The 20050-nt window shown below is 37.7% G+C and overlaps 1 protein-coding gene across 4 annotated transcripts in view; it reads left to right on the forward strand.

Moving 5' to 3' along the window:
- The window catches only part of LOC127620386 (phosphoprotein associated with glycosphingolipid-enriched microdomains 1-like), an 80952-nt gene that overhangs the window by 40815 nt on the left and 20087 nt on the right, over positions 1–20050 (forward strand). For 2 of the 4 annotated variants that reach the window (XM_052093608.1, XM_052093609.1), the window contains 3 exons: positions 13663–13694; positions 17532–17738; positions 19619–19670. In XM_052093608.1, coding sequence (XP_051949568.1) covers positions 17587–17738; positions 19619–19670 — 204 coding nt within the window. In that variant the 5' untranslated portion in view covers positions 13663–13694; positions 17532–17586. The remainder of the gene's footprint in view (positions 1–13662; positions 13695–17531; positions 17739–19618; positions 19671–20050) is intronic. The other 2 variants (XM_052093610.1, XM_052093611.1) reach the window with 1 other exon arrangement.

A 20050-nucleotide genomic window follows, 5' to 3' on the forward strand; every position in this document is an offset into this window, starting at 1 on the left:
GCATTCTGTGGTCAAGTATTTTTCAAATATTTGTAATGACCGCTGAACTGTATAATTGACCGTTGTCCCTGTCAACCAATTTCCAACATAGCTGTACTACATCTTTTCTTTTTGACTAGATAAGATAATAAGATTAAGCTAAAAGCAAAAACTGTAGGTCGAATGTTTTCTAGATGTATTTTTCAATCTTAGATTGGAATTTAATTGTGAATCAAATCAATTTGAATCGTTTTAAGTTTGGAAAATTGTTTTTGAATCTAATCGAAAACCCTTGAATAATGAATCAAATTGATTCACTTTCAACCCAAAAATTCACACCCTAGCAAGATGTACAGTGAAAAAATGAGTTTGGAGCATTTTGATCACAAAACCAATTGGATTGCTTCAGAAGACATGGATTAAACCACTGGAGTCTTATAGATTTTAAGATGCCTTTTTGTGCTTTTTGGAACTACAGAGTTTTCCATTACAATGGTCACCATTCACTGTAATTGTATGGACCTACAGAGTTGAAATATTCTTCTAAAAATCTTTGTGCGTGTTCTGCACAAGAAAAAAAGTAATCCACATCTGTGATGGCATGAATGTGAGTAAATTATGAGAGAATTTTCATTTTTGGGTGAACTAATCCTGTGGATGGGGTCTGTGTTGGGGTTGCAAGATATTGACCTCAGCTAAGTGTAAAGGCAGCTTTTAATAAACCCATTTGCTGCTATTGCCCTTATAAAGAAATATAAAGAAATGTAATTTGTCCAGTGTTTTCATCATCCACTGCATTAAAGCAATTATTGCTCTGCAGTAACCCGTCTGATAGGCTGATGTGTGTCAAAGCATGGCTGGTGATTGGGCGTGGTCCTGATCATGGCTTTGAAGTTGTGACATGTCAATGTGATCTCATATCACATTCATTTTTGTACTTTTGGAAAGACGAACTATATTAATATATTGACAGAATCACATACAAATATTTGATATTGTACATTTCAATGTATATCCAAGTGTACTGTACAATAAAGTGTATGTACATTTTAGGTACAAATACCTTTGAATACTAATGAGATCACACTGGGTATGTGTGTAAAATGATGATGAAGGAATATTCACATGTTCTGTGTGGGCAGCCCTGATGCTCTACATTGTTATTAATTCCTTCAAAGGTGGCATACTTGTACCTTCACTGCAGAGCAGAAGGAAAGCAGGGCAGGAGTTAGTCTCATACTGTGCTCTAATCCCTTTATCTGCACAGCGATGCCTTTCACCAGAGCACCAGTGTAAGACAGCAAAGTTATCGGCATCTCTATCAATCTTAGATGTATAGTCTCTCATTGAGAGGCATGTTCAGCCTGTTAATCTAATATGCTCTGTCTCACTAAGACAACTCTCTCTCTCCCTCTCTCTCCCTCTCTCTCTCTCTCTCTTTCTCTCTCTCTCTGTCTGCCTCTCCTTCTTGCTCTCTTTGTTTCTCAATTAAAGTTTTTTATTTTAGATTAGTGTGGCATGACAAAAAAATACATTTGTATTGCAAAACAGTGAAAAATAAGTAAAAATCTTAAGATAACTTAAGTTAATAGATAGTATTAAAATAAAACAATAATAATAAAAAATAATGCATAGTAAGATTAGACAGCCTATGTCACAAAATAATAAATTATAAATGTCAAATTAATAAAACTAATTAATAAAAATGATAGAGTAAGGATGAAAAAAAATATATTTATTTATTTTTAATTATTGTAAAAAAGTATATACACCTATCAGCCACAACATTAAAACCACCTGCCTAATATTGTGTAGGTCCCACTCATGCTGCCAAAACAGCACCAACCCACATCTCAGAATAGCATTCTTAGATGACCAATTGTGAACACAACTGTGGTGAGCAGATGATATTCTTCTCGCCAGAATTGTACAGAGTGGTTATCTGAGTTACTGTAGAATTTGTCAGTTCAAACCAGTCTGGCCATTCTCTGTTGACCTCTCTCATCAACAAGGTGTTTCCATCCACAGAACTTCCGCTCAGTGGATGTTTTTTGTTTTTGGCACCATTCAGAGTAAATTCTAGAGACTGTTGTGTGTGAAAATCCCAGGAGACCATCAGTTATACTCAATCCAGCCCATCTGGCACCAATAATCATGCCACGCTCCAAATCACTGAGATCACATTTTTTCCCCATTCTGATGGTTGATGTGAACATTAACTGATGCTTCTGGCCCATATCTACATAATTATATGCACTGCACTGCTCCCACACGATTGGCTGATTAGATAATCGCATGGGTGATTGTTGGTGCCAGACGGGCACAACATTTTTTATAAATTTATAAGAAAATGATAAATAGTAACAATAGCTATTGTTACTATTGTTACGTCAAATATTACTACTGCTATTGTTAAAAACTATAATAAAAAAAAAGTTTTTTTGATAATGTTGGTGAAACATACCGTACCAAGTTACCACAGTTTTATTGCAATTACACGTGAACTAACTCCTATTTATATATAATATATATAGTACCTATTGATAAGAGATTCAAATCTCTCATAGTTTTTCTGAAACAAGTGTGGGGAAATACACTTGACTAGCACCTAACTATCTCCCTCCAATGCCTCATTCAACATACACATGCACTTCCAGTATTGTGGGAGCCATTTTGCAGGGTGCTAGTATTGTTTGGCCGCCTGCTGTCAACATTGTTCAGTTGTCCAGTGCTGGTTTAGATGTTTTAAAGGATGAGATAAGGTCAAAAATAAACTGGGACGCTCCCTGAAACTGTGGCAACTTGTCACTGTTCATCTATCACTGCTGAATGTGATTAGCATTTTAAAACATTGCGACTGCTTTGCCAAATCTCTGCAACACACACTGATCATTTTCTTGTTCTGCTTGATCAGCACCTGAGCATTTGTTATCTTTAGCACTATGGCAGGCAAATTTGATGTCTGTTTGTTTGCTTTGAGTATGCTTAGCTTTCATTTAATCTCTCTCATAAATTAGCTGTGTCAAATTCTTTTACATAAAGAAATAATTCACCTAAAAATGTAAATGTTGTCATTAGTTACTCACCCTCATGTCACTCCAAACACAAATTATAATTTTTTCGTCTATGGAGCACAAAAGGAGATGTTAGGCCGAATGTTTGCCTTAGTCACCTTAACTTTCATTTAATTTTTTTTTTCTCCATTTAATGAAAGTGAGTTGTATCATTCTGCTTGAGATCTCCTTTTGTGATCCACAGAAGAAAGAAAGTCATATGGGTTTGAAACAACATGCGGAGAGTGTTGGGTGTAAGGCATTACTAAGTAATTAATTACTGTAATTACATTTTTCATTTCAATTTTCATTTAAAAAATGTAAGTAAGGGATTACTCTTAATTCTTCAGTAATTTAATTACAGTTACTTCTGATGAAATCGTATGAAATACTTTATAGACTATAGAACAAATACAACAATAGTGAATTTAAAATAGAAATGTAGCATCTAATGTTAAAATGTACGTTTTCTAATTTAATGCAGCCCCCTTAAATTCTTTGGCCAGTTCATTAATAATTTATTTAATTTTATATGATTTATTTGAAAGAATTAAAAGAACCATTTCATGTCTATCCTTGTATTTTTCATCTGGTTGAGGTTGATAAGGGTTTTAGAAAGTAATTAGTAATAAGTAATGCAGTTAATTTTCAGACAGAGTAATTAGTAAAGTTTTTAGAAAATGTAATTAGTAATTAATTACTTTTTAAAGTAACTTACCCAACACTGCATGCGGGTGAGTATATAATGACAGAATTTTCATTTTTGGGTGAATTGCAAATGCACAGCTTCTTTTTTATGTTCATTGTGGACTAAAGTGAGTGTGAGATTTGCTTGTGAGAGACAGCATTAAAGCATGTGAATGAGATTTACACTGGCTGTTTTGGACATACAGCCAAGTGAGCAAAGGCCTCACTCATTTGCCTCCAAAAAAGGGGGGATATTGTGAAGAGAGGCTGAATTAGAAAAGACAAAGAGGGAAAAAAAGGAGTCTGTAGGAATCTGCCAAAGACACAAAATCCCAATACAGGGTTCATTTTCACACGCACCCCCTTCCCACCCCCACAAATTCCATGAAATTGCATCATTTACTACACTTGTAAAACACTTTTTGGTTTGTGTTGTATTTTTAGTACTTCAATCTCAAAACACCATTTTTTACAGGTTTAATTTTGTGTGGTTGTGGATGTTTATTGCTTACATTTTCCCCAGATCTTCTACTAGAACATTAACGCTGAGCCTACACCGTTTATTACAAAATAAATGTCATGCCTTAGGTAAACTGTTACAAAATTTTGCATTAAATCAATTTAAATAGTTCCATGGTAGAAAAACATAACATTTAATCTAGTTTGGGTATGTGTTGGTAAGAAGGTTTACAAGCTATGTGTGAATGTGTGGCTTTGTTCGGAGTAGCATAGTGCCTATCATACTATGTGTTACGATCCCCTGTTGTCTGCCCTGTGTCCTCTGTTTCTCTAGTCACGTTCATGTCACGTTTCCTTGTGGTCTGCCCCGTGTTTTCCGTTTCACCCTCGCCAGTCACGTTCCATGTCACTCTTCCTTGTTGTCCGTCCCGTGTTTTCTCTTTCACCAAACACGCTCCCTGTCATGTCTTCCTTGTTGTCCGCCTGTGTTTCACTGTCTCTGTTAAAACTACACTTCCCTTCTTCCTCACTCCTCATCACCGCTGTCACAGCGTTATTGTCCGCACCTGTCGCTTATTTTGTTATTACTGTGTCTGTCTACTTAAACCCCGTCGTTTCCTCTCTCCGTTGTCGATCGTTACCGTTTCATGTTCATGTCTATGCCTATGTGTATTCTCCATTCGTGTTTTCTCCAGGTTTTCCAGCCCTTCGTGGATGTTCTGTCGACTCGCGTTCAGCTTTATGTTAGTTTGTGTTTGTGTTTACTTTTCCCCTCGTGGACTTTTTATTTGTTCCTGAGTTTGTTTATTTTTGTGTAATAATAAAGCCGCATTTGGATCCGCACACCCGTCTGCCTTTCCCTTATTTCCACGCATCATTACACTATGTTACTATTTCTGCAGTAAATAGTGTGTCAAAAGAGTTTGGTTTTGTAAGTAAAAATCCCATTCTTTTTTTTAATTCTGGTATACATTTGATTACCTAATAAGGACAGTTTAATTCAGTCCATAGCTCACATATTTCGAGACTCTAAATTCCCTCCTAAATGTCGCATTTCCTTTATTCCCTACATGTAATGGTGGTAAAATACGTGCAAAATACCCTATACATAACTGACCCTGTCCACATCTCTAAATTATATATCTAATACCCTACAGAGTGATTATCTGAGTTACCGTAGAATTTCTGTCAGCTCGAACTAGTCTGACCACTCTCCGTTGATCTTTCTTATAAACATGGTGTTTCTGTCCGCAGAACTTCCGCTCACTGGATGTTTTTTGTTTTTGGCACCATTCTGAGTAAATTCTAGAGACTGTTGCTTGTGAAAATCCCAGAAGACCAGCAGTTACAGAAATACTCAAACCAGCCCGTCTGGCACCAACAATCATGCCACGGTCAAAATCACAGAGATCACATATTTTTCCCTCTTCTGGTGGTTGATGTGAAAATTTACTGAAGCTCCTCAACTGTATCTGCATGATGTTATGCATTGCACTGCTGCCACATGATTGCCTGATTAGATAATCACATGAATAAGTAGATGGAGAGGTATTCCTAATAAAGTGAGTATACTTTAAATATATTGATTCTGAAATTGTCTTTAATGCGTTACAAAATTTGCAATGCTTTATAGAAATGTAGTTCATTCCCGCATTAAAAATGCTATGTACACAGTCTTGTACCTTTGTCTTTTTGTCTGATTTCCATTTACTTTGGAAAATGGCTGAAAAAGTAAGAAGGCACTGTAATAATATAAGCATCAACTTTCTTGACTCATTATTTTATCGGACTAAGTTACGATTATTTTTACACAAAATAGGATTATAACTAAAAAGGAAAACTAACATAGCTTGCAAAACATGATGAAAAATGTATTAGCGATGTTTCAGTCACAACCTTCATCAGGCTTCCATCTAACCAGACACAATTGGATTAAAATACAAAATAAATTACTAGTCTGCATTGTAATCCAATTATGTATACTAATGTATTAATTACCCAAATTATACTGCACACCACTTGCTAAATTAAAGGAATAGTCCACCCAAGAATCTCAATTCACTGTAATTTACTCATGTGACATGAAATGAGGAAAAGTATATTTGGGTGAACTATTCCTTTAAGCATGCAGTGTGTAAGGTCATGTGACAGTAGTATGGAATACATCTTGAAATATTTATTGTTGCATTATGTGTTCTGTTTCACATACTATTTTTAAAGATAGCTGGCAGGTTACAGTATATACACTGCAAGTATTCAGAAAGCAGTAAGCTTGTATTCCATTCCATAGCATGTGTCTATGTATAATTGCATGTTAGTGTGTGGTTATTGAGTGTAGACATTGAGGGAGGTCGAAGCAGGCCAATGGTACATGCAGTAGGAAATGACAGTGTCTCAAGAGACAGGCAGTAATGGGACAGCCCTCTAGAGTATAATCACTCTGTCTGTGGGAGAACAGCTGATGCTACACACTCAACACACTGCACTGGACACTAGGGTGTTAGTTTCATAACTGATGGACTTTTCTGTCTCATTTCAGAGAAATACATAACATGGCTCCCCTTTCTTATTTTTCTTAATATTTCTCTATTTTTAGTAGAATAGGGTGCACCTTTTTAAAGCCATTGAACACCCATAATGGGATAAATCGATACACCGGGCCCAACACCAGTGCCTGGCCTCACTGATGCAATTGTGTCTGACTTGGAGCAAATCCCAGCAGCTATTTTCAACATTTAGTGGAAAGCTGTTAGGGAGGACCAACTTACTTTTAATGCCAATTGTTTTGCAAATAAATGTTAAACAAGCACATATGAATGGTTTATTCAGGTTTCCACATACCTATATATAGTCTATCTCAAAAGCAAACTTTGTCTTCATCTGTGATAGTGGAAGTGCTCAGCTGACCTTCGCACAGATTGGCTCAGTTATTAGTTGGGACATTTGTATATGCCACTGCAAGGTCCCTTTCTATGCAAACCAATAGGGGATCAATTTCCATGCCAGCTGATTAACCCATTGGATGAGTGCTGTTGCCATAGAGACACAAAGTCGGTTGATCAAATGTGGCTGTTTTAATTAGAAGGGCCCTCTGGCTTGCGCTCGGCTTGGAGCGTGCTGATTGGTTAGTTGGTTGCTGCAAGGCACAAATGACATCCACTGACCCAGGGAAATTGTTTCCTGTTCATCTACCCTCAAGACTACTCATAATGAAACCGTACACTGTTCATTAGCTCTCTGTTATGGCATTATCTTGTCTTGAGGGGCATCCTCTTCTCATAGGAACATGTGAATACTGTGGATCATATTTTTTCTTGTCCAGGACAAACCAGGCTGTCCTCTTCCCTCATCCTATCGATTTTCTCTCAGACACATGGCCTTGTAACCAGACAAGATGGCCAGCAGCCTTGCCTCATCCTCTCTATGATCATGCCTCAGTTGGGTGTGAGCAGGGGGTTGGGGTGAAAACTGCATGCAGATTTAAACATCATATTGGTCAGTTGTGGTAAGCTACATTTATCTAGGGTCGGACTTGCTGTTGCGATAAAATAGAAGAGTCAGGATTTGAGAGTTGGAAGGGGGTTCCCTTTAAAACGAGCACAAACACAAAGTAATCGGATGTATAGATCATTAGATAATTCACATGAAGCACAATGTAAACAAAGCACATAATGTGCTATCTGGCTAAAACACATTAGCTTCCCTGGATCAGATGACTTCATTGGAAATTATGTAGTATGATTTACAGCATCATGGAACGATAAACCAATCTTATTAGGATTCAGATCACTACAACCACAGGTGGAAGCCATTCAAATACAGGCAGAAAGGATCATTTACTCTAATTACATATGGCCACCAGGAGATGGCGCCAAGTACATGACACAGACTTAATGATGGCTCAAATGACACAGAACTGAATTTTTAAATGATGATGAACTAAAAGATGGACTAAAAGTTGCAAAAGCCCAATTGGTGTTGGTATTATAATTTGTATTGTAATGTTCAGTTTCTCTAGGGTCAGACTTGCTGTTGCCTGGGTTTGAGTATTGGAAAAAATTTGTTGCCTGGGTTTGAGTATTGGAAACTTGTCCTGAATCCATTCTTAAAGGGTCTTCTGGCCTGAAGCACACTGAGTTTCTTTATGACATGATGACATGCACCCATGTGTCCAGCATTTCGCCAGAGAGCGAAATATGTCAAATGAGAGAAGCTGTGAAACTGTTGGCTTATTAAAAGGTAATGGCCTTCTGATTGAGCTGCATTATTCTAGTTGGGTCCTAATGCATGTGGGTTGTTGACAAATAACGTCCATTAACCTTTTTAATTCCACATTTTAGGTTAAAACTGTATTAGGGAAAAAGCATATATATTTTAGGTGTTGTAACTGGTCACCATTTCATGGTTTTTAATCATTTTTAATCACCATTTAACCTTTTGTGAACCCTTTTCTGTTTACTTAAAGCTTAAGGCTGCCACTGCTTGACATTTCATGTCAACTACCAAAATATTTGAACATTTTAGGCTTCATAATATCTTGCCCAAAATATCAACTTTTTCCACACATAGTATACTGCAATATACTGCAGTATTACATTGTTCTTTTTTAGGGCAAGCTCCTACCTCCATTACAGATGAGTTATTATCACAGCCTCTGTCAGCAGAAAAACTTATGATAACAGAGCATCTGAAAAAGTCCTTATTGCATTACTGCTGCTCCTATGCAATTATATATTCAAGAGATGCCTCTTGCATTCACATGAGAATCTTTTATTGGATTGGTTTCTTAGGAGAAATCCAGCTATGCTTATACACAAAATACTCACAGCCTCTCTGTGACCCCTGGGGAGGAAAATATTTGCTGTATGGTTGTATAAAGTAACTTCAAGACAAATATACTGTATATAAGTATACTTGTTTTTCACTGCACCTTTTATAGATACAGTGATACAAATGTAGACACATACAGTCAGGTCCATAAATATTGGGACATCGACACAATTCGAATCTTTTTGGCTCTATACACCACCACAATGGATTTGAAATGAAACGAACAAGATGTGCTTTAACTGCAGACTTTCAGCTTTAATTTGAGGGTATTTACATCTAAATCAGGTGAACGGTGTAGGAATTACAACAGTTTGTACTTTTTAAGGGACCAAAAGTAATGGGACAGATTAACAATCATAAATCAAACTTTCACTTTTTAATACTTGGTTGCAAATCCTTTGCAGTCAATTACAGCCTGAAGTCTGGAATGCATAGACATCACCAGACGCTGGGTTTCATCCCTGGTGATGCTCTGCCAGGCCTCTACTGCAACTGTCTTCAGTTCTTGCTTGTTCTTGGGGCATTTTCCCTTCAGTTTTGTCTTCAGCAAGTGAAATGCATGCCCAATCAGATTCAGGTCAGGTGATTGACTTGGCCATTGCATAACATTCCACTTCTTTCCCTTAAAAAACTCTTTGGTTGCTTTCGCAGTATGCTTCGGGTCATTGTCCATCTGTACTGTGAAGCGCCGTCCAATGAGTTCTGAAGCATTTGGCTGAATATGAGCAGATAATATTTCCCGAAACACTTCAGAATTCATCCTGCTGCTTTTGTCAGCAGTCACGTCATCAATAAATACAAGAGAACCAGTTCCATTGGCAGCCATACATGCCCACGCCATGACACTACCACCACCATGCTTCACTGATGAGGTGGTATGCTTTGGATCATGAGCAGTTCCTTTCCTTCTCCATACTACTTCTCTTCCCATCACTCTGGTACAAGTTAATCTTTGTCTCATCTGTCCATAGGATGTTGTTCCAGAACTGTGAAGGCTTTTTTAGATGTTGTTTGGCAAACTCTAATCTGGCCTTCCTGTTTTTGAGGCTCACCAATGGTTTACATCTTGTGGTGAACCCTCTGTATTCACTCTGGTGAAGTCTTCTCTTGATTGATGACTTTGACACACATACACCTACCTCCTGGAGTGTGTTCTTGATCTGGCCAACTGTTGTGAAGGGTGTTTTCTTTACCAGGGAAAGAATTCTTCGGTCATCCACCACAGTTGTATTCTGTGGTCTTCCGGGTGCGTTCTTTCTTTTTAAGAATGTTCCAAACAGTTGATTTGGCCACACCTAATGTTTTTGCTATCTCTCTGATGGGTTTGTTTAGATTTTTCAGCCTAATGATGGCTTGCTTCACTGATAGTGACAGCTCTTTGGATCTCATATTGAGAGTTGACAGCAACAGATTCCAAACGCAAATAGCACACTTGAAATGAACTCTGGACCTTTTATCTGCTCCTTGTAAATGGGATAATGAGGGAATAACACACACCTGGCCATGGAACAGCTGAGCAGCCAATTGTCCCATTACTTTTGGTCCCTTAAAAAGTGGGAGGCACATATACAAACTGTTGTAATTCCTACACCGTTCACCTGATTTGGATGTAAATACCCTCAAATTAAAGCTGAAAGTCTGCAGTTAAAGCACATCTTGTTTGTTTCATTTCAAATCCATTGTGGTGGTGTGTATGAAGCCAAAAAGATTAGAATTGTGTCGATGTTCCAATATTTATGGACCTGACTGTATATGAAGTAGGGGTGGTAATCAGCAAGAACCTGGTGATACAATATATTGTTATCTGGAACCGATATGATAACATTGAGATACATTGAGAAACTGTGATATATTGTTTCTCTCTTGTTTCTCATTCATCTTCATTGTACTTTGCTTAACAAGGGCTGAACTTCCAGCTTCAGTGTAGAGCCATAGAAGTTGTGTTGAACTTGGCCATGTTTGTGTCAGCAACAAATAATAATAATAATAACTGAGGATTATAAATCATTGACCTAATGCCGCTGTAACTTTAATGGTGGTCAATGTCTTTTTTTAAGTAAAATATTGTGATACTTACAAATATTTTATGTTTTTCCCCTACATATATATGCATTTTGTCTGTCTGAATACTAAAGGTAAGGGGTCCAGATGGACTTAGGTCTTGCACTTCAATGCGACTGGCAAAGAAGTGATCAATTGCTTTCTCAAAGCTTGTTGCCAAAGGCCACAGTTGCTCGTTTGGAACTGCAGCCTTTCCAAACACATTCCCCCATCAAATGGCTTTTCCAGTCCCTTATTTTATATGGCATGAAACACACAATCCTAACATTCCTTGTGAAGGAATTGTTTCCTTTTTTACTTCTTCAGTCATACAGTTTGTTGGGAATGGGCCTCACATTCATAAGCTATAGCCATTTTTTAATGGTGCCCGCTAAGGCAAGCATCACTATTACTATTGGTTATATTTACGGTTAGAAACCCCTAAACATAAGTATTAAATTTTGCGTGTAACTGGTCCCATTTTTGTGCTACAGAAATAAATGATACCTCAAATCATATGACTTCTAAGTGACTTCTAAGTGATTGGACTTACAATTTCCACCTGGCGGGCGATAAAACGTGCGAACAATTCCCATAAACTTATATTGAAGGAGGGACCTGAGACTTATCAATAGTCCAGAATATAATAGAAACTTGTTGGTGGGCTATTTTGACTTGAACCAGTAAGCAACCATTCAAAACACCCCAGCAACTACCTAGCAACCAATGAAATGCACTAAGATCACCTTAGCATCCGCATAGCAATACCTTTGCAACCACCCACGACCCCAACACCCCTAGTATTGTGGTGGTGAAATGTAAAAATTTTGATTTCCTCTTATGTCCACCAATCTTCATCTGTGTTAATCTTCTACTCCCTGATGTGCCATGCAGTACATTCATTAGAGTGAATCATCACACAAACTTCAGATCATTGGTTGCTATAGTTACTTTGGAGCAATTTTGTGAGGATCTAGATGATGGTGCATTTTCCTCTGCTCTCCATCTCGAACAAACACACAAACAGATTTGGTAGAGCAGCTGAACGTCACACGCTGGTGCATACATGCATTTCAGCAGATGTTTAAGATGCGCTTATGCTGAGAGACTCATAAGAGCTCTGACACGAGAAAGAGTAGAAAAGACAATGATCCATACTCTTCATCAGAATGTCAATGCACAATTTATTATGCTTCTGAACATTTCTCCTACTTGCTGAGGGCTGCTGATAGGTTCAATAGAAGCTATATTCCAAAACCCAGTGAGCTGCCTCCATAGGAAGTATTTTAAGCATCATAGGTGTGGTCCTGATGCAAAGGCTGTTTCAAAACATAATTATGCTGCTTCCCAAGATACCTTGTTTTGGCCATATTCTAAGGCAGCATCGCAGAGAAGTCCATATTATTTCAATATGGAATTTTTAAATATCATTCAATATGGAAAAGTATTGATAAAAACGGTTTAATTTAATTCAACTACACTGAAAAAAGGGAAAGCAGTACACTTGAAATCAACAATGGTGTTCTCTCAACATGATTTTTACTGCTTGCTCAATTAACCTATTGAAAATGAGCAAATGCAACACAATTCTTAAGCATTTGGTCTCAACCTTATACATTGTGTACAATTAATCAATGTTCACTTGATCCAATTGTGTTGTTGGGACTATGTGAATAATATTTGTTGCATCAATATATTGCTGAAACCATGCAGGGGATATCCAGTTCCCAGCTAATGGTCAGGTCGAGGTTATACATTACTACTGAAAAATCAGTGTGAATTGCTTTTCTCATGAAGCAAATACAGAGGGATCATTTATCCATATAATGACTGATTGGGGCTCTTTAAACTATGAACAGCAGCATACTTGTCATACAGTACAAAATATAGACAGTATATATACAGTATAATATGCTTATGTGTTTGTTGTTAGATTGCAAAAATATTGCAAGGTTCAATAGAGTTATTTGAACAGATCAAATTTAAGTTACATTAACTCAATTCATTTAGGTTATTGCTACACAAAGTATTTGAGTAGAGCCTACATTTCAATTGTATATGAAATAAACTCAGTTTCTTTGTGTGGAACCAATGCCCACAATTTAATTTATTTAAAAATAGTGTATTTTACCCAAAAGTGTTGCCATCTATATTTATGCTTATTAGAGTATTGCTTCATTCAGTACTCTTTAATCACCTGTATTTAAACCATTGCAAGATGAGTCTTCTGTGTGCTTTGCTTGTGGAGTGCTATTTAAGACACACCCAACAAGTTGCTGGATATGTAAAACTTACCAAGTCAGTCACATACAATGGACCGTTTCCGTTAGAATGCTGCCATAGAAGGCAGTAGCCTATACAGGCTGTAGGCAGTGAATTAGCTTACTACTGTAGGATTTGGAACAGAGCTATAGGTTTTGCATAGTATGATGCTTTATGTAACCGAATATAATTTAAGATCAGTCAATTATGAGTTTGAATATACACGTATGTGATAATTCAGGATCACACTTGTCAGCATGTTCTGCACATTGTGTTGTCAAGTACTGTGTTTGAGACCTGTATTCTTGAATGTAATGGCTTGCTCTTTCTCTCTCTTTCCATTTCACTGCAGGCAACAATCACTGGAGTCATACAAGTGTTCAGGTATGACTCGTTTATAATTTTTGGTACAGAGAATTGTGCAAGACTTGATTTTTAATGATGCGTTCTTGTTTTTACAGCGTAACGCTACTTTTGGCCATATAGTGTAAGATATGGTTTCTTACATGTTTTTTTTTAATGCAAAATAGAGGCTTACAGAAAACTGTGAGAAGTCTTTATTTGTAAGACAGGCCTGTACGCACTTTTGAAGAGCTGTTTAACAGAACGTTTTTAGGATTAGTTCTCGAAACCGTTAATATGTAAATGCCTATGCTCAAGTCACATTTGCATAGGATTTCAACAGGCTTTTTCATCATTCACAGTCCTGCACTCTTTATTATGGTATGCATTTTAATAGACTATAGGTTAAGCATATTTGGATTAAAAACAAGACAAAATAATATAAATCCAAAATTTGTCCAGATTTGTTCAGAAGGAATGCCAGGTTACTATACTACTTTTTTTTGTGAGTGAGTGAGGAGGAAAGACTCACCCCTCAGAGAGGGAGCTAAGCTGTCCATCTCCTCTTCCTCCTCTCACACAAAAGATCAGACTGGCTGCCTTGGCCTCAGTCTCCACTGGGATGCCAGTGGATCCGATTGTTATCTGTCTATTCAGCTTGTTGAGGTGGGGCCCTGCATCACACATCATCCTGGACCAGGGCTCTGTTGAATCTGGCTTGCTGTCAAATGAAACTATCCTACATGTTTGGGTTCCTGAGTGAAAAATCCCAAGAGCCATTTGTTCAGAAGAAGGTTGAGTTGACTGCAGTATTGTAGGAGAGTGGTGTATTTGCTTTTGGAATGTCTGGGTTCATCTGCCCCCTTGTGGTTGTTGATTTGCATTGCACATGCACTGATCTTACCCTTGAGATTAGTTTTGTTGGTGTAACCTAATGTATTCAGGTTGAATCAGTGATGGTAAATAACATTTTGACTTGAATAAAACCAGTTCATTTAGATGTTATCACATAATGCACCTTTTTTCAGTTTGGGGACAAAGAATTGTACCAGTTAGGGATGATTGGAAATTTATAACATGACATCTGAGATTTTTATCTAGATAGGATTATCGGTACAATTTATTTTAAAGGTTGGGTCTTGTGACATCATTTTCACTTTACATCCATACAGTAGGAACAATATGGCTATGTTTGTGATAGCATACTAATAACATTTTCTTGCTATTTCTTCACACCTGACTATGTATACTATGCATATTATGCACATTTTCTGCATCTACTGCATTTGCCAAAATGTGCAGTAAACAGCAGACCAAACTGCACAAACTGAGTACTTTTTTTATTAAATATTTTATCAGACTGTCCATTTTTGACTAATGAATTTCCATGATTTTTCAAGTAATTCGTGACTGGATTAAAGGAATTAAAACATATTTTTTAGAGCGATTTCTAGCCAATGAAATATTTTAGAGCCAAGCATACTGAGAAAAAATTATATTCTTTATAGAAATATCCATGAATTTTCCATTCATTCTTGACTGCTGGATAAGTATTTTATTGAAAAACAATAAGCACAAGAGGCTGCAATTTTACTGACTAAATATTTAATCTGCATGTTCACATACATACTATATATACAGTGAGGAAAATAAGTATTTGAACACCCTGCTATTTTGCAAGTTCTCCCACTTGGAAATCATGGGGGGGTCTGAAATTGTCATCGTAGGTGCATGTCCACTGTGAGAGACATAATCTAAAAAAAAAAATCCAGAAATCACAATATATGATTTTTTAACTATTTTTTTGTATGATACAGCTGCAAATAAGTATTTGAACACCTGTCTATCAGCTAGAATTCTGACCCTCAAAGACCTGTTAGTCTGCCTTTAAAATGTCCACCTCCACTCCATTTATTATCCTAAATTAGATGCACTTGTTTGAGGTCGTTAGCTGCATAAAGACACCTGTCCACCCCATACAATCAGTAAGAATCCAACTACTAACATGGCCAAGACCAAAGAGCTGTCCAAAGACACTAGAGACAAAATTGCACACCTCCACAAGGCTGGAAAGGGCTACGGGAAATTGCCAAGCAGCTTGGTGAAAAAAGGTCCACTGTTGGAGCAATCATTAGAAAATGGAAGAAGCTAAACATGACTGTCAATCTCCCTCGGACTGGGGCTCCATGGAAGATCTCACCTCGTGGGGTCTCAATGATCCTAAGAAAGGTGAGAAATCAGCCCAGAACTACACGGGAGGAGCTGGTCAATGACCTGAAAAGAGCTGGGACCACCGTTTCCAAGGTTACTGTTGGTAATACACTAAGACGTCATGGTTTGAAATCATGCATGGCACGGAAGGTTCCCCTGCTTAAACCAGCACATGTCAAGGCCCGTCTTAAGTTTGCCAATGACCATTTGGATGATCCAGGGGAGTCATGGGAGAAAGTCATGTGGTCAGATGAGACCAAAATAGAACTTTTTGGTCATAATTCCACTAACCGTGTTTGGAGGAAGAAGAATGATGAGTACCATCCCAAGAACACCATCCCTACTGTGACGCATGGGGGTGGTAGCATCATGCTTTGGGGGTGTTTTTCTGCACATGGGACAGGGCGACTGCACTGTATTAAGGAGAGGATCACCGGGGCCATGTATTGCGAGATTTTGGGGAACAACCTCCTTCCCTCAGTTAGAGCATTGAAGATGGGTTGAGGCTGGGTCTTCCAACATGACAATGACCCGAAGCACACAGCCAGGATAACCAAGGAGTGGCTCTGTAAGAAGCATATCAAGGTTCTGGCGTGGCCTAGCCAGTCTCCAGACCTAAACCCAATAGAGAATCTTTGGAGGGAGCTCAAACTCCGTGTTTCTCAGCGACAGCCCAGAAACCTGACTGATCTAGAGAAGATCTGTGTGGAGGAGTGGGCCAAAATCCCTCCTGCAGTGTGTGCAAACCTGGTGAAAAACTACAGGAAACGTTTGACCTCTGTAATTGCAAACAAAGGCTACTGTACCAAATATTAACATTGATTTTCTCAGGTGTTCAAATACTTATTTGCAGCTGTATCATACAAATAAATAGTTAAAAAATCATACATTGTGATTTCTGGATTTTTTTTTTTTTAGATTATGTCTCTCACAGTGGACATGCACCTATGACAATTTCAGACCCCTCTATGATTTCTAAGTGGGAGAACTTGCAAAATAGCAGGGTGTTCAAATACTTATTTTCCTCACTGTATATATATCATTAAATTGCAGCCTTTGCTGTTTAGTAATCACACTAGGACACATCTGTGATTTAATTTGTGCACTGAATGTTTACAGAATGACATCTGTCCATCAGATAGTATCATTTTTTGTTCATGAGCACAGTATCGGACCCGATTCCAATACCAGTGTCAATGTCGAGACATCCCTAATATTAACTATAAAAATTCCCATGACTTTCCCATTACTGTTTACCTTTTTTTTATATACTTTTCCAGGCCTGAAACATTCCATTTAAAAATTCCCAGCTATATCCATGTTTTTCACGACCGTGAGAATCCTGTAAGACATTTTTACGCTTTCCAAGATGATTACCGAATGCCACTAACTTGCATCATAATGAAGTCATTTAACAAAAATGAAATGTTTAGCATGGAATAATCTCTATTCTTTCAGTAAGCAGTTAGCTGGTATTCCATTCCAAACACAGCATATGACTTCTTGATTTGGAAGAGAAAGTTCTCAAACGTGATGAGGTTGCAGATTTTTCTAATCCGGCCTACTGATTTCATCAAGTCTTTTATTGAACTGTCATAACGTAAAACTGTTTTTTCTTCTTCTTCTTCTTCTTAACCCCCTACATTCTTTCTCCATTTTTGTGTCCAGCCTATGCAGTGAGGAGTGTTTGGTCCATGAAGGTCACTCATCATTGTGATGCATAATGGCTCCTGCGCTGAGTGCTATGTTGGGGTCAGAGGTTGTGGGCACAGCAGTGCTGGCTACAGGGGAGCTGGCACTTGTTGGCACACTCACGGGACTCTCTGCTTTCCTGCTGCTCTCCATTCTGCTGCTGCTGTGTGCAGGTTGCCAGGGGTGAGTAACATTACACATTAAAACATTTGCATTTATTGATAACTCTGGTATTTGTATTGCACACTCATGGTTTTTAAATAATAATTTCAAAATACTCTTCTAAACCTTACATTTTAGGCGTACGATGCTGATACCTAAATAGCTGATAGAATACCAGTACATATCAAAAATTTAATATAATGGTTGCAAATGTGCAGGCCCACACAGGATCTGTGCCCCCATAATACCGTTCTACAAATCCCTCGCTCTTCTGCTGAACACAAAGATTTTTAGATAGTGATGGACGATACAGCTAAAAAATGTATTACGGTATAATGTTTCATATCATTCAGTATCGATAATTATTGATACATTTTAATAACCTTTTTTAAACAAAGACCAGTAGTACTGATAATCAGTAGTAAAAATTATTGTAGTCAAAAACAAAATACAATTCAAACAAATATCTTCTTTCTTATATCTTATATGAAGATTAAATAAATAAGTGTTGGCAGATGACATGCTGCATATTCCAAAGGGTGGAAGCGGTTAAGGTGATGAAATAAGTTGCTTGTGGTTCTGTACTTGGCCAGGACGTTTTATTTTTGCAAAGCTTACACACAACGGTGTTCTGATGTTGGTCAGACGTAAAGAAACCAAAAAACTGACACACTGGTGAGCTGACGTGTCCTTTTTTTATTCATAATCTCCTCATCGCCAGCAGGCACAGCACTCATTTTCGCAATTCGCATGTGTTCGTGTGTTCTGATGTCACATGGCGATGGCGCAACCAAACCCCACTGCAACGCAACTTGTTATTGGCTGTTTGCTTGTCACTCGTAGCACGCTCCTTTATCAAGCCATATGATAGGCTGTATATGATCTAGGGACGGAAAATGCTTGAAGGTTGTTCATGCAACCAAACTTCATGTTTGTGAAACTTCAAGTGAAACTATCTAGCGTTATATAAAAAAAAAAATTATATCTTTATTGATAAAGGTGTACCGTCGATAAATACCGATACCGTTTTATCGCCCAGCCCTAATTTTAGAAGAATATTTCAGTTCTATAGGTCCATAAAATGTAGAGAGGGTGCTAAACATTGAAGCTCTAAAAGCATATAAAGGCAGCATTAAAGTAAACTATGTGACTCCAGTGGTTAAATCCATATCTTCAAAAGGGATGTGTGGGTGAGAAACATATACATTTGAAGTATTTTTTTTTAACTTTCAAAACAGACCTCCTAAGCACTCTTCTCTCTTAAGAGTTCTTCTTCTTTTGCTTTTAGTGATTTGTATTCTTTATGCATATCGCCACCTACTGGGCAGGGAGGAGAATTTATAGTAAAAAAAGGACTTAAAAATGGATCTGTTTCTCACCCACACCTATCATATCACTTCAGAAGATATGGATTTAACCACTGGAGTCCCATGGATTACTTTTATGCTGCATGTATGTGCTTTTTGGAGCTTCAAAGTTCTGCCAACCATTCACTTGAATTAAATGGACCTACAGATCTGAAATATTCTTTTTTGTTTGTGTTCTGCAAAAGAAAGAAAGGCATACACATATGGGATGGCATGAGGGTGAGTACATTAGAGAATATTTTTTTTTTGGGTGAAATATACCTTTAATACAAGATATGAATTCAACTCATGTAACCCACAGTAAACTCCAAATGTTGGTGTCCTTGATGCAGACAAAACCTAATCCTTGATTCAATGCTATGTTAAGGGTGATTACAAAAAAAGCTATGTTGTCTAGCCTAAGGCTTAATATGTGTCTTGGAATTAGTTGTTTTATGTTGATGTACAAAGACAAGATTACAGGCCGTAGATTCACAGCCAAAGCAACAGACTTAATCAAAATTTCTCAGTAATTCTTTCCCACTGTCTCGACAGGCAGAAAAAAGTGAGCGGGCACCCCGGAGACCATGAAAACCTGATGAATGGGGTATGTAAGCATGTGTTACCGTGATGCTTTTCATCTAAGGGATTTTTACAGAACCCTACAGAGTCCCTGTGAACTAGTCCTCTTTTTATACTTTCAAAAGGCATTTTCAATTACACCAGAGTCCAAAGATTCACACTTCAATAGCTTGGTCCAAACCTGCTTGGTTTACTTCTGCGAGTTAGAAACGTATTACTTTAATACCAATTATGAACCGTTCTAGACTTCACATTAACCCAGGCTACCCTTGGAAAACCACTTTCACAACAACCAAACAAACCAAACTTTGACGTCAGATAGACTCGGGACCACACCAAACGCCCTAGTCTGAAAGTGCCCTCAGAGTGTTTTTGGCATTAGTGTTGTAGAAAGCTGAGGTTTTG

The sequence above is a fragment of the Xyrauchen texanus genome, chromosome 26 (genome assembly GCF_025860055.1).
Source record: "Xyrauchen texanus isolate HMW12.3.18 chromosome 26, RBS_HiC_50CHRs, whole genome shotgun sequence".
In the NCBI taxonomy this organism is placed as follows: domain Eukaryota; kingdom Metazoa; phylum Chordata; class Actinopteri; order Cypriniformes; family Catostomidae; genus Xyrauchen; species Xyrauchen texanus.